This window comes from Megalobrama amblycephala, linkage group LG20 (genome assembly GCF_018812025.1).
Source record: "Megalobrama amblycephala isolate DHTTF-2021 linkage group LG20, ASM1881202v1, whole genome shotgun sequence".
In the NCBI taxonomy this organism is placed as follows: domain Eukaryota; kingdom Metazoa; phylum Chordata; class Actinopteri; order Cypriniformes; family Xenocyprididae; genus Megalobrama; species Megalobrama amblycephala.
Genome location: NC_063063.1, coordinates 10,944,130 through 10,959,477, shown reverse-complemented (window position 1 = coordinate 10,959,477; position 15,348 = coordinate 10,944,130). Strand labels below are relative to the sequence as shown.

General features: G+C 36.7%; 1 protein-coding gene across 1 annotated transcript; it reads left to right on the top strand.

The window, feature by feature from the left end:
• Positions 1 to 2,991: 2,991 nt before the first annotated feature.
• Positions 2,992 to 11,490, top strand: emc9 (ER membrane protein complex subunit 9). The gene is made up of 6 exons (XM_048171251.1): positions 2,992 to 3,155; positions 4,969 to 5,163; positions 10,130 to 10,206; positions 10,285 to 10,354; positions 10,451 to 10,545; positions 10,630 to 11,490. Exons 2-6 carry the CDS (start codon positions 4,969 to 4,971, stop codon positions 10,808 to 10,810), a joined length of 618 nt encoding a protein of 205 aa, XP_048027208.1. The 5' UTR covers positions 2,992 to 3,155; the 3' UTR covers positions 10,811 to 11,490.
• The last annotated feature ends 3,858 nt before the right edge of the window (positions 11,491 to 15,348 follow it).

Genomic DNA, 15,348 nt, shown 5'->3' with positions numbered 1-15,348 from the left:
GTGGCTGTGGATCAGGCACAGAGAGACCACAAGTGCTCAAGCACATGCTCTAGAGTAGATGTGCCCTTTTTGCAAGACATTATTTTATTGTATTTTATATTTTATTTTTGTCTAAATTTGGCCCATGGCATTAATTCTGAATCAATTCTCAGTGTGTTTCGATAACTTATTCTTAATAATTCTGCGAGACGGCAAGAGCCCTCCACTCTCCGACACCCCTTGTTAAATCCACCACAGCGCTCTGCAGAACAGACGAGTAGCCCTCCATTAAACTTAACAGCAAGCAAAATAGTCTGATGTTGACATAAAATAGCATCATGCAAGGTCGGAAATGCCCCCAAAATTCAAGATATGATTTGCCCTTGTATTAATTCTTTTATTTTGTGTTTATAACATAATATATTTAGCAATACCATACAAGCTATTTTCTTGAATATCAGCACATTTGCAAAATGTGATATTTAAAATTTATACAACAGTTCAATAAACAAGCTGATTATATGAATTGACACAACGTTGTCAGTTTTGCCTATTTTTGCTCTATTTTGCCAACAAAAAAATAGTTCCAAACCCAGCAGAAAGGTTGCATCACCCAGCAACACACAGCAGTGTTTAGTTCTTAAATGATTCACCGATTTTTAATGAATTAGGTGAATCAATGATGACCCATTATTCATAACTTAAAAATGCTGCCTTTGGAGGACACATTCCAAGGTAGGACCATCAAGGCACGTCCAAATCCAAAGTTAGCTTCACTTCCTGTCTCATGAGATGCCTTCATCTGATCGATTTTTGAAGGCAGCATAGATGTGTCCTCCGCTGCCTTTGATATCCCACAATTCTGTGCTTTCCATCCTGTGACAGTTGAGCTAAAAAATAAAGATGGCATTTGAAAGTTGCGGTTGGTGGTCAGTTTGTGTGTAAATGTATGTTTTCTACCATTGTTTTCCACTTTTGATGTCATTTCTAGCGATTAAATTTCGCTTAGTTATCATCACAGCATGCACTATTTTGCTGTAGACCATTAAACCTTTACGCTGCTTCAGATGTCTGTCCGAAATCAGTTTCTTGAAGTACCTCCGAGCACAAACGTTGCCTGCAAAGTCATTACCTGATAGGGCAGCGAGGCAGCCTTAGTCTCAGCCTCAAACGTCACGCCCACAGACCGTTGGATGAACGTCTGATGCATATGGCACACTTAGCTGGACACACTTCAGGATTTTCTAAGTCGTCATCTGGTTCGTTGAATTCTACAGGATGTCCGGGAGACGTCTGTGTCGCGTTCTTTAAAGGGTTAGCTCCCCAAAAATGAAAATTCAAGCCCATTTGTCCTTCATAACAGAAGTAGCATTTTGTTGTGCCATGTAGCGTAGTCCCGCATCCAGTGTAGCATCACTATCACTGATTATAATGGGTTCTATTGTCTTTGTCCGGACTTGACACAGTGTTACGAAATAGCAGTGACCGGCCGCATGTTCTCAGTGTTCCGCCTTTGAATCCTTGACCTCAAGCTTAACCTGACATATTCCTGTGCCATGAACAACAAGGTTCTGGATGCAGCGGTTCATCTGGTACAGTGGAATCACAGATGTAGATGATTGGAAATTGAAATCCATGGCTTAGTGTGGATGTCAAAACCGTATTGACATATTACTTAACAATTAGTTAATAGTCATGTGCCTCAACAAGTAAAGTCATAACATGATACATTTGCGGATCATTAGCTAATGATTAATTAAAGCAGACAATTTGAAGTTGAAGTACATGACTTTAAACCATTGTAGTAATTCACATATTAATTTACACTATTAGTTAATAAAATATGTTATTAAGGAATTAATACATTATGACACATTTAGCTAATAACAATTCATATATTACTTAATCTATTAATCAGACTCTTTATTAGTTGCTGATGCAGTAATCATTAATTAATGGTTTAGTTCTTCATGAGTCATACATTAACACATGATTATCTGTACATTAGTTAAGCATGAATTAATGCATATTAGTGCACCAGTATTGTAAAGTGTTACCAAGTTTCTTTTGTTTTCATGATTTTCAGACAAACACACAGTGTCTGTAAGTTTCTTTTCAATTACAAATGGAAATTATATGAAATAAATGTGAGTTTTTTTTTTTAATGCATCCTGAGAGTATTTGGTCCAGAAACAGTATAAATGATGTCTAAATGACACCTTATAATAAGACGTTGAAAATACGTTCACAATAACCACATATAAACTAGTTTTTAACCTCCCTTGGATGTCAATATCGGATGTTCAGAAGACGCCATAAAAAGACGTAGGCTAATAAATCAATGAGAATAAATGAAGAGTTTGGTTCCAAAACGCGATAAACGCCATTTTAAAAAAAAAATTGAGTTTCCGCCAAAATCAGTATTGTATATGGTCAGTATTGAAAAGTAATTTATTAATTTTGTACAAAATGTGATATCCATCGTGTTATTCTGTCATGTTTTCTCCCTTTCTTTTCAAAACCCGACAAACGCCAATATCCTTTTTCTGCAGAATGCGATATATCCGCTCAACCAATCACAGCGCACCATTCCACCCACTGTAAACACTGCTTCAGGAAGCTTCGGAGCATAATGAATCAGCGTGTTGAATCAGCAGTTCAGAGCGCCAAAGTCACGTGATTTCAGCAGTTTGGCGGTTTAACATGCGAATGGATCTTGAGAGAGGAAATGTCATTGCTGGCTATGGAGGCCTCACTGAGCCATCGGATTTTAACAAAAATATCTTGTTTTCCGAAGATGAACGAAGGTCTTACGGGTGTGGAACGGCATGAGGGTAAGTAATAAATGACAGAATTTTCATTTTTGGGTGAACTAACCCTTTAAGCTACTTCTGTAAGGGTACACACATGCTGTACACAAGTCTACACTAAACAACATCATAAATGTTGACGCCAAAACAAGGTATTAATATTGAGACCTGCAGGCGGCAGTAATGCGCGACATGTGCAAAAGAATGACAATGACGTTACGAAGAAGAAAAGGACGCTGCAGTTATTCTCAATGTCCGTTTGCTTCAAGTCCTTATGAAGTGAACAGTCAAAATTTAGTTTTAATCTGTTTCGTTTAATTATTGGTATTTCATATTTACTACTGCAAAAGGGAAAACAACACAAAGGTAAGTGTATTCTTCTGTGGCTTTTACATGAAGAATAAAGCCGCTGTCACTAACGATTGATATGTACATTGATTGGATTATTATTATCATGAACCTTCCTTAGATGGCCATAGATTGTGAGGATTGCAATATCAAAATCTAGAAAGTATCCGACCTAGACTGATTTTAGTTGACAGTTTGTTGTGATTCGGTTGATCCTCGTATGTTTTCTGTTACTTTGCATTTTCCCATCCATCTTCCAAACAAAGAGTGACACACAAAAACATGTTATACACATTCACAGTCGCACTCATACCCATGAGCAAATTGCTGGACATCTCCAATGCACCTGTCCTTCTGTCCTTTATGTCTTTGAATCGCGGGGTAAAACCGGAGCACCCGGAAGAAAACCCACATCAGCACAGTGAACAAGCAAACACCACACAAAAAAGGCCTCGTTTTTGCAGTTGTTCAGATTTATTTGCGTTGTTATGATGGTTAATCTAAGAGAAAACCGTTATTTCCAAATTATTTACAAACTCCAGAAGAATGAAATGGCAAAAAACAAAACAAAACAACCTTATTTAAACTAATATTCAACACATACACTACCTGTCAATTTGAGTAATTTTAATATTTTATAATGTTTTTGAAAGAAGTCATTTAAGCTAACCAAGCCTGCATTTATTTGATTAAAAATACTGTAAATCAGCAATTTTGAAAAATATTATTACTATTTAAAATACTTTATTCTTGTGATGGCAAAGCTGAATTTTCAGCAGCCCTTACTCCAGTCTTCAGTGTCACATGATCCTTCAGAAATCATTCTGTGCTGATTTGGTGCTCAAGAAACATATTATTATAAAAGTTGGAAACAGTTGTGCTGCTTAATATTTATCTGAAAACTGTGATACAGTACCATTAAAAAAACAAAAAAACAAAAAACACTTATTCAATAAGGATGCATTAAATTGATCAAAAGTGACATTTATAATATTTCAAAAGATTTGTATTTCAAATAAATGCTGTTCTTTTGAACTTTGTTCATCGAAGAATATCCACAAAATATTAAGCAGCCAAAACATTGATAGTAATAAGATTATAATGATAAGAACCGAGCACAAATAATAATAATTGACACCAAATGTGACCCTGGACCACAAAACCAGTCGTAAGTCTCATGGGTATATTTGTATATTTGTTCAAAATTATCGATTTTTCTTTTTTGTCAAATCATTAGGATATTAAGTAAATATCATGTTCCATGAGGATATTTTATAAATTTCCTACCGTAAATATATAAAAAATTTATTTTTGTGAGTGGATATGCGTTGCTAAAGACTTCATTTGGACAACTTTAAAGGCGATTTTCTCAACATTTTGATTTCTTTGCACCCTCAGATTCCAGATATTCAAATAGTTGTATCTCGAACAAATATTGCCCTATCCTAACAATACATACATCAATGGAAAGCTTATTTATCAGCTTTCAGATGGTGTATAAATCTGAATTTCAAAAAATGTACCCTTATGACTGGTTTTGCAGTCCAGGGTCACAAATAAGCATATTAGAATGATTTCTGAAGAATCATGTGGCACTGATGACTGGAGTAATGGCTGCTAAAACTTTAGCTTTGCCATCACAGGAATACATTTTGAAATATATTAACATATAAAATGGTTATTTTAAATTGTAGTAATATTTCAAAATATCATATCATATTTTTATTGTATTTTTGATCAAATAAATACAGGCTTGGTAAGAATAAGAGGCTTCTTTTCAAAACGGTGATAAAATCATTCTTTTTTTTTCCCCCTTTGGGTTTTTCTTTAGATGGGGGAGGTGGAGTTGTCCTGCCTGGCTTATGCCAAAATGTACCTACATGCCAGTCAGTTTCCACGCTGCAGTGTGAATGGCCTGCTGTTGTCCTCCAGTTCAGCAGGGGGAGCTCTATGTATCACAGACTGTGTGCCGCTGCTCCACTCACACTTGTCTTTGGCTCCAATCACTCAACTTGCTCTTACACAGGTAACTACAGCTTTAATGAATGTTGGCAGTGGAAAACTAGCACGGCGAGAGAAAAGTGGAGATAAGGTTAAAAAGCATGAAGCTTGCAGTGTCGGAAAGAAAAGTCTGTCAGTCAAGTCTGAAGTAAGACGCAACCCATAAAAATGCACTATGACAACGGCAGGTTGTGCGTCACACACACATATTTGAGCTTCTTTTTCTTCTTTTTGGTTGGATAAACAGGGTCTAAAACGTTTTGAGCTTGTCCACTTTTGACCACTTCCAGAGGTAGTCAAAAAAACCTGGTAGACCGGATTGCTTTTGTAGTATAGACGCTAATGTGGTCGAATGCCTTCAAACAGCCACAAAAGACCGTCTACTGTCTGCCTATGGACTTAAAGGATTAGTTCACCTTAAAATGAAAATTACCCCAAGATTTACTCACCCTCAAGCTGTCCTAGGTGTATATGACTTTCTTCTTTCTGATGAAAACAATCAGAGTTATATTAATAAATATCCGGATGCATCCAAGCTTTATAATGGCAGTGACGGGACCAACGCATATAAAGTTCAAGAAGGTGCATCCATCCATCATAAATGTACTCCACATGGCTTCAGGGGGTTAATAAAGGCCTTCTGAAGTGAAGCGAAGCAAAGCGTTTGTGTAAGAAAAATATCCATATTGAACAAGGTATAAAGTAAAATATCTAAAAATAAAAATTAAAAGGTTAGTTCACCCAAAAATGAAAATAATGTCATTTATTACTTACCCTCATGTCGTTCTACACCCATAAGACCTTCGTTCATCTTCAGAACACAAATTACGATATTTAGATTAAATCCAGTGGCTCAGTGAGGCCTCCATAGACAGCAATGCCATTGTAACTCTCTAGATTGATAAGGCCGTGTGTCCACCAAAGCGTTTTTTCCAGCTGCTAGCGTACTTTTTCAATTGTTTTCAATGGGAACGCCGCGTTTTTTAAATGCCAGGAGCGTAACGAGGCGCTGAGAGCTCGGCGTTTTTTACTGGTCGCTTCGAGTTGAAGGATGTTCAACTTTGAGTAAAACGCTGCGTTCATCAACTGTCACTTTTTAGCCAGCCTTCCAATCAGATTGGAGGAGGGGCGGGACAAATACTACACCGGCCAACTGTCACAACATTCTTGCTGTACAACGACATTAACAAGCAGAGAATGGAACAAAATAAATAAGAAATTAATATTGCTGGTCTCCGAAAAAACATAGCAAGTAATTTCACATTGTGTCAACATTTTTAGTCTGAAACAAATTACCTGCAAAATCAGTTATAAGTAACAGTGCCACGGATATTCTGTATCATAGCAACACAGCATCTCAACGGAAAAAAACGCTGCGCAGCTGAAGCGCTCTCAAGCGCGCACAGATAGGCGTTTTAAGCAGAGAGCCTAGCGTTTTCAGCTGGCTAAAAACGCTTTGGTGGACACACGGCCTAAAGGTACTAAAAACATATTTAAAACGGTTCATTTGAGTTTGGTGGTTTTAACTTAATGTTACCTTAAATACAAATCGGATCAGTGATTCGGAGCGTCAAAGTCACGTGATTTCAGCAGTTTAGCCGTTTGATTGGAGATCCGAATCACTGATTTAATTTGTAAAGCTCTGAAGCAGTGTTTTGAAATCTATATTGTTGAAAAGTCGTTATTTTGTTTTTTTGGCGCACAAAAAGTATTCTCGTCGCTTTATAATATTAAAGTAGAACCACTGAACTCAAATGAACTGTTTTAAATATGTTTTTAGTACCTTTATGGATCTTGAGAGTTACAATGACATTGCTGTCTATGGAGGCCTCACGGAGCCATCGGATTTAATCAAAGTATCTTAATTTGTGTTCCAAAGATGAACAAAGGTATTATGGGTGTAGAACGGCATGAGGGTGAGTAATTAATGACAGAATTGTCATTTTTGGGTGAACTAACCCTTTAAGGCAAGACTGCCTTCCATATTCAACTTACGAAAAAAACGTAACTGACATCACAGTTGAACTTTCAATGTGAGCTGGCAGTGAGCAGCGGTGCGGTGCATCTTGGACGGTGTGGGCATTGAGGAGAGTTGAAGTCAGGTCAACTTTATGATAATGAGCTATGTCGCGGTTCTGTGGCAACCAATCGGAATGTAGAGGTCCTCCGCTTGAGAGGATTCCAGAGAACGCAGTCGTGTAAACTTCAGTTCCGACCAAAACTGAGGAGAGGTGGTGCGTGGACCAAGGTGTCTGACATTTTTTGCATGCTATGTCTGAAATTGCATAGCTGTATGCCTATATATTTACTATATACATATATATTATTACAATATAAATATAGTGATATAATAATTCTACATTCCAATTGGTTGCTGGTTACTTTGACGCTCCTGCCGGCGGCAGTCTGAACGCACAATACAGCATTGTTGGCAGGGCAGCTAGAGAGAATTTTGATGCTTTCTGTGAACTGTGAGAGTCGTTACACTTTCTTCGTAAGTTGAATATGGAAGGCAGTCTGGCAGAAGCTAGATATTTTACTTCATAACTTGTTAAATATGGATATTTTTCTTACACTAATGCATCGTTTTGCTTCAGAAGGCCTTTATTAACCCCATGGAGCCGTGTGGAGGTCGTTTATAATGGATGGATGCACTTTCTTGAGCTTCATACTTGTTCCTGTTCACTTCCATTAAAAAGCTTGGATTGTATAGCTTATTATATAACTCTGTTTGTGTTCATGAGAAAGAAAAAAGTCATATACACCTAGAATGGCTTGAGGGTGAGTAAAGCTTGGGTTAATTTTCATTTTAAAGTGAACTAATCCTTTAATGCATAAATTATGGGAAGCGTGCTGGCCAGATGGATTTAAACTTTGTTGGATGAAGACCTAAGTTTGGTTTGAAGACAAAAAAATGCACCAAGCACAGTTCTCTCACCATTCCTGATTATTAGCATGCACTCCCAGTGTTTGCTGTGGTCTTGTGGCTGTCAGCAGAGACTAAGGCTGATGCTTTCCGTGGACCGTGTGTATAATAAATGTAAACTGCGTGAGCTTATTCATCCATTAGATCCAAAAAACTCCTAATTTTCCTGCCCATAGACCCTCCACTTGAAGAAATCAGGACAGAAGTGGTTAAAAGTGGACAAAAGAGACTGATTAAAGGTGCCCTAGAATTAAAAATTGAATTTACCTTGGCATAGTTGAATAACAAGAGTTCAGTACATGGAAATGACATACAGTGAGTCTCAAACACCATTGTTTCCTCCTTCTTATATAAATCTCATTTGTTTAAAAGACCTCTGAAGAACAGGCAAATCTCAACATAACACCGACTGTTACGTAACAGTCAGGATCATTAATATGTACGCCCCCAATATTTGCATATGCCAGCCCATGTTTAAGGCATTAGACAAGGACAGCCAGTATTAACGTCTGGATCTGTGCACAGCTGAATCATCAGACTAGGTAAGCAAGCAAGAACAACGGCGAAAAATGGCAGATGGAGCAATAATAACTGACATGATCCATGATAACATGATATTTTTAGTGATATTTGTAAATTGTTTCATTAGCATGTTGCTAATGTACTGTTAAATGTGGTTAAAGTTACCATCGTTTCTTACTGTATTCACAGAGACAAGACTGTCGTTATTTTCATTTTTTTAAACACTTGCAGTCTGTATAATTCATAAACACAACTTCATTATTTATAAATCTCTCCAACATTGTGTAATGTTAGCTTTAGCCACGGAGCACCATCAAACTCATTCAGAATCAAATGTAAACATCCAAATAAATACCATACTTGCGCGATTAGACATGCTGATGATGAACACTTTGTAAAGATCCATTTTGAGGGTTATATTAGCCGTGCAAACTGTGTTTATGCTGTTTAAGGCAAGCGCGAGCTCCGGGGCGGGGAGCGTGAGGAATTAAAGGGGCCGCAACCTATATCGGTGCATAGTTAATGATGCCCCGAAATAGGCAGTTAAAAAAATGAATAAAAAAAAAATCTATGGGGTATTTTGAGCTGAAACTTCACAGACACATTCAGGGGACACCTTAGACTTACATTACATATTTTGAAAACACGTTCTACGGCACCTTTAAAACACCAGGTGTAAACGGCAATGTGTCTGCCTCGTCTACTTGTGATCTGATTGACCAAAACACATCTTAATACCAGGTGTAAACAAGGCCAAGGATGCAGTCTCACTTACTGTTCAAAAATAGTCTCGCTAAAATCAAGTTCAGTCAGATTGACTAAAAGCGATAGAATCGGAATCTTTTCTTTCGCAGAAAACAAAAAGGGTTTTTTATTATATATTATAAAAACAACACTAAGAAAATAATTACAAAAATGACCACACTTTAAAAAAATAAAAGTTCCAAAAGGGGGTTTCACAGTGATGCCATAGAAGAACCTTTTTTTTCTTAGTGTAAATTTAAAAAAAAAAAAAAAAAAAAAAAAAAAAACCTTTTTCCATTATTAAGAACCTTTTGTGCAATGGAAAGGTTCCACAGATGTTAAAGGTTTTTCATGGAACCATCGATGCCAGTAAAGAACCTTTATGATGTATTATTTTCATAAGCTGAAAATGGGGGGGTTAGAGTTTACAACAGCCAATTCTTAATAGAAAGTTATGTATGAATGATGATTTTGTATATATTAAGCTTGTTATTATCTCAATTAATGCTTTAGGTTTAAGTAGATTATTACATGTTCTTCTGAAATATCCAATATCTAAATTTTCCAATATTCCAATATCTTAAAGTTGTTTTCAATTGTGGGACCCCATTTTGAAAAAACTGAAGAACAGAAGAATGTAGAATGATCTATATTATAGCACCATTAATAGCATGACACAGTTGTGTTCCTCATTTGTAAGTAACTTTGGATAAAAGGGTTTGCTAAGTAAATAAATGTAAATGTAAAAACATTTATATGCTGCTTTAATGATGATTCATGATGATATTTCCTGTTGTAGGTCGATGTTTGGTGTGCACAAACACAGCAAAGGATTGTGGGATATTATCAGGCCAATGCTTGTGTGTCAGACAGCAGGTACTCCTTCATCTTTTCTTATTTCTTGAGTTCCTTATTTTTCACTGCATTTCACTTTCTCTTACTGTGTTTTTCCAGCCCCACACCCTGTGCGTTGAAGATTGCAGAGAAGATCTTTGAGCAGTGTAACAATGCCGTGTTACTTATGGTAATTTCTTTTCGAAATTCACTTATGGAAAATGTCACCTTGTTACAAAAGTTACTTGGAAAAGCCCTTTTTTAATTGGAATAATGTTTGTTTCAGATTGATGGAGAAAAGATGTTTCCAGGCTGCCGTGTTCCTCCAATTGTGATGTATGAGCGGAAAGACGCCCGCTGGGCACTCAAAGACAAACACACGTAAGAGAATCACAAAGAATGTGCTGCTTTATTTTTGATGACAATGTTGTTGTGCAGCTATTAATGACGTGTTTATTTTATTAGAATAATGCTTCGGCAGTGGGAAGAAACCTGTTCCATAGTTAATCAGCTGTTCAGCTCTGGTGATCAGGCACTGTTGGTGGATTTTGACAGCCATTTGGATGACATCACAAAAGATTGGACCAATCAGAAACTCAATGCCAAGATCATGGAGCTGGTCTCCCCAGCCAATGGAAATGTTTAACTTTACAGACTAAATCAGCTCATGTTATAGGTTTTTTTTCCCCCTCTGTTGCCTCAAAATTCTGTTTTTCTGTGTATTGTGCTTCATTTTGCCATATTCATGTGATATAAATGACGGTCCAAAATATGCAGAAACATCATTTTCTTTTGTTCATTATGGTTTGGTGTATTGACCCTAAAAATAAACACACACTAACATTGAGGTGGACTCATTATACAACCAGCATACTTCCTTACTTTCATCATTTAATAAGCTTTTTTTTTTTTTTTTTTTAAAGATTTATCTAAACAAGTAATTCTGTAATAAAACTAAAATGTTCTTCATGTGTTTTCATTTTTACACATCCAGACTAAACCTGAAAAAAAAAATAAGAAATGAGAAATGTAGAATAGTCTATATATTCAGATTTAACTAAATGAAGGTGATTGTATTAATGACTGACGACATAAATCAAGTCTCTTTAGATGGGCAGGTGGTTCCTTACAGAAAACTGAGAGCAAATCAAAACGCTCAGAGCAGCATGAGTGTGTGATTTCTTTGAAATGTGTCATATAATATGAGAATCTTCTGGTGTGTTTGGAGCTTTTATTTGCTGTTCTTTTTCCTTCGCAGCACTGCTGATGTTTGCATTTTTAAACCTGTATGATTTTCTTCTGTGGAACATAAAAAAAAAAAAATTTGAGATTGTCTCGGTGTTTTTGTCCATACAATGAAAGCGAACTTGCGCTATTTTCCAGGATGAAGATATCAAGATTCATCAGGCTCAAATTGTGATACAATGGTTAGGAGGGAATATGAACATTTACACACATGAATTGGCACCTCTGAGTGCTTAAATTCATTTAAAGTCTTTGGGATGCACTGGAGTAGACTTGGCAAAGTGCTCGACTCTTGCATTGTCAATACAAGATCTTGACCAAAAATTGATGTACCTCTTGATGGAAATAACATCACAACATTTATTTCCATCAAGAGGTACATCAAAATTTGGTCAAGATCTTGTAAAGACCTGCAAAATTTGACACTGATGAATCTTGACCTTGTCATCCTGGAAAATGGTCATGATGTGTCTTCCTCCATGGTTGTTTAAAGGGGTGGTTGATTATGATTTCACTTTTTTTTACTTTAGTTAATGTTTAATGTTGCTGCTAGAGCATAAACAACATTTGCAAAGTTACGATGCTCAAAATTCAATGCAAAGGGAAATATTCTCTTTTAAAGAATTTGCTGTTTAAATACTACAACAAGCTTCTTCCTGAGTTAGTGACATCACTAAACCTTTAATTTTCATAAATTCTGTCCCCGAGAACATGCGGTCATTTTACGCCGGACTCTTCACAAACGAGGGTCAGTTCAATGCTGGATTTGCACAAAAGATCAACATAATGGCACATTCTAGTCGATGAGTTGAATCAACTCCACAGCACCTACATAAATTTATCCACTAACCATTCAGAAGCATTTTAAAAGTTTAAAACTTCTTCCTAAGTCTTTATCAGTGTCCGACTTTGGACAGTGTAAGGCTGAACACTTGTCTGGCTATCACCAGACCAAGCTCAATTTAAAATTGAACATTGATCTGGGGAGTTTGCTATGTATTTCCTACTGCACAAGAGGCGTGATCAACAAGCATTATTCACGCAATTGGATAGTCCTTCAACCAATCAGATCAACGATCCGGGTGACATACTTTTGCAGAGAGATGCGAAAACTCCAGACAGGTTTAGTTTGTATTGGTTTGTAGCATTGATCAGCGGTTTGCAGAAGCAGCAATGGCATCGAGCAATTTTTGCAGGTTGTGCAAAAAAACATGAAAGTGAGTGGGATTTACACCCACTCGAGCGATTTGTTTGCTAAACTAAAGAAGTCATTTAGCATCATTGGGAGGTTAAATGGAATTGGATTGACGGTCGTGCGAGAGACGCCATCTTGTTATACCCGCCCAGGGGTGCGTTTCCCGAAGCGAACTATGGTCGCAAGTTCGGTCGTTACCAATAGAGTTCAATGGGACTTACGACCATGGTTCACCAACGATGCTTTCGGGAAACTCACCCCAGAGCCATAGAAAGAGCTCTGTACTCACCAATAGCGAGCAAGGTGGATAAGCCAGTCTGTGATTGGTTCCCGCAAAAGTGTAACAGATCCAGCAGAAATGAATGTACGGGTTTCCAGACTGAGTTGCCGGGCGAAATCAAATCGCCGGCAGATCAGCCTGGGTTTACCCAGTCTAGCTGAACACTGTTACTGACAATCATCATTTTGGAGGCTTGAGATTCTCCAGCTCTGTTGTTGTTGAGCAACTGAAGCATGAGCTGTTAAAGCTCCGCCCTCTTCTGGAAAAGGGGCAGGGAGCAGCAGCTCATTTGAATTTAAAGGGACATACACAAAAACGGCATGTTTTGCTCACACCCAAATAGGGGCAAATTTGACAAGCTATAATAAATGATCTGTGGGGTATTTTAAGCTGAAACTTCTTGGGACACCAGAGACTATTGTTACATCTTGTAAAAGGGGCATTATAGGTCCCCTTTAATAAATGAAAAGCTACACACTCCATTAATTAAAGTTAGAAGATATGTAAGTATTTCCCTATTTAAATACAAATGGCAACTTTTTTTTTCTTTTTTGGCTGGGCAGTGTATATTATATACACTGTATATTAAATTTAATCCATTTAATACAATCAGAATTCAGGGTTACTATCAAGTTAAGCCTGCTTTCTAGAATACCCTCCAGGGGAGCAAATAATCACAAATGCAGTGTAGCAATACAAAGTAATGATTAAAATAGACAAGTAAAGGTGTGGGTGGAATGTTTCCTCAGAATGGCATTGTACATGCAAAGTTTTGACTTGCACACACAATGTAGGCATATCAGTCATAATGAACAACATCTAAGAAATATATCTGATCGTATCTACTATGCGATTTAATGGATCAAAATTATTTTGATAACTTTTGCCAGCAATGTGTAGAGCTAATGTGTGAAAAGTTTTGTAAAGATCTGACAAATGTACATTTTACATTTTAAAGATAAATATAAAAAAGATAGAAAAAAATCTTCTTAAAAATATCTTGCTTAAAAAAAGATTCTATTACACACTGCTGCAGAGTTATTAGTGGCAACTTCAAGTTCCCTATTATAGCGCTAATATGTATCCATTTTTGTTATGGTAGGCAAATGAAATTTGACATTGTTATGACTGAAATGTGATTAGCAGCTGGCTAATCAATGTTTTCATATGTTTCCTTGTCATATTAGAATATTTATATGATATACACCTATGATTAATATTTTAGGATATCATTCAAAGCAGACAAATACAAATTTTACCAAAATACCAAATACCAACATTATCATTCTTAAGTGCCCTCATATGTACAATTTTTATGTGACTTAGAGTGTGTCCTCCGAATGGGTTCACTAAGTTTGAACATTGTGGTCGGCAGATATAGACATTTCAATTCGTGAAAAATGTGTGATGGCAGACTTGATTAAATTGCTTATATCTTTGCAACGCTTTGATGAATCAAAATTGCCATCACTGTTCCTAGCTACTGTTTACAAAATTTGATAAAGATCAGACCAGTGGCCTAGAATGAGTAAAGTTATTTAAAGAATTCAAAATTGCAGAAAAGTAGTTTCTATAAATAGAAATGAAATCAGAGATATTTGGTAGGTCTTGACTTAAGGATTCAAGGGGGAAAAAATAAAAAAAATTCTAGCACCAAGGGCTCAAGAGTTATGATCCAAAATGTAAATTGCCTTGTTATAATGCCCATACACTTTTAGGGGATGATGATGATAATAAGGAAGATGTTTCCAGAAACTTGGATCCCTAAAACAGATGCATGACACCCCTGATACCTGCATGGCTTTTGTATGGCTATTTATGACTAAAGTTGGTATAAGCTAAAACAATTAGCCTCACACTTATTTTTTTGTGGATGGAATCCAAGAGAATTGAAGTTCACAGTTTCTGCCATTACGATTGAGACAGCAGAGGACAAGGCAAGTGACAACAACATTTATTGCCATTTATTAATGTAAAGTGACAAATTCAATGATACATTAGCGTTGGATGAAAATATACAATGTAATGTAACAATCCATTTGTAGTTAACCGTGTACATTGTTATTAATGCATTTCATAAGTTCGAATCTCTTATATCTTTATTCAGACTCCACTAGACCAGATGGGATATATATATATTTACAATTAACAACAACAACAAAAAACCCTTACAGCTTTTTTATTACAATTTGCTGTGAAACAAAAATGCAATGCAATAGGGCTTTTCACACTTGAAATAGTAAACCCTGGGTCATTCGAAACCCCTGGTAAACGGAATCCTGGGTTATCTTTATTCACGTTTCACACTGCTCATACTATACCCAGGGTTGACAGTTAATCCTGGGTATTCATAATCTACCGTTTCAAACTGCACATTCCTAAAGCCCGGGTTAAAGTCGGCATATTTGCAGTGTCAGTGTCACTGACTGGACAAACGCAGCATTGCGTATCCTCATATAACACA

Coding starts and splice junctions, on each gene's coding strand:
- emc9 (XM_048171251.1), top strand. CDS start 4,969: ATGGGGGAGGTGGAGTTGTCCTGCCTGGCTTATGCCAAAATGTACCTA. Junction 10,355..10,450: donor ACAATGCCGTGTTACTTATG/GTAATTTCTTTT, acceptor TGTTTGTTTCAG/ATTGATGGAGAAAAGATGTT. Junction 10,546..10,629: donor GCACTCAAAGACAAACACAC/GTAAGAGAATCA, acceptor TTATTTTATTAG/AATAATGCTTCGGCAGTGGG.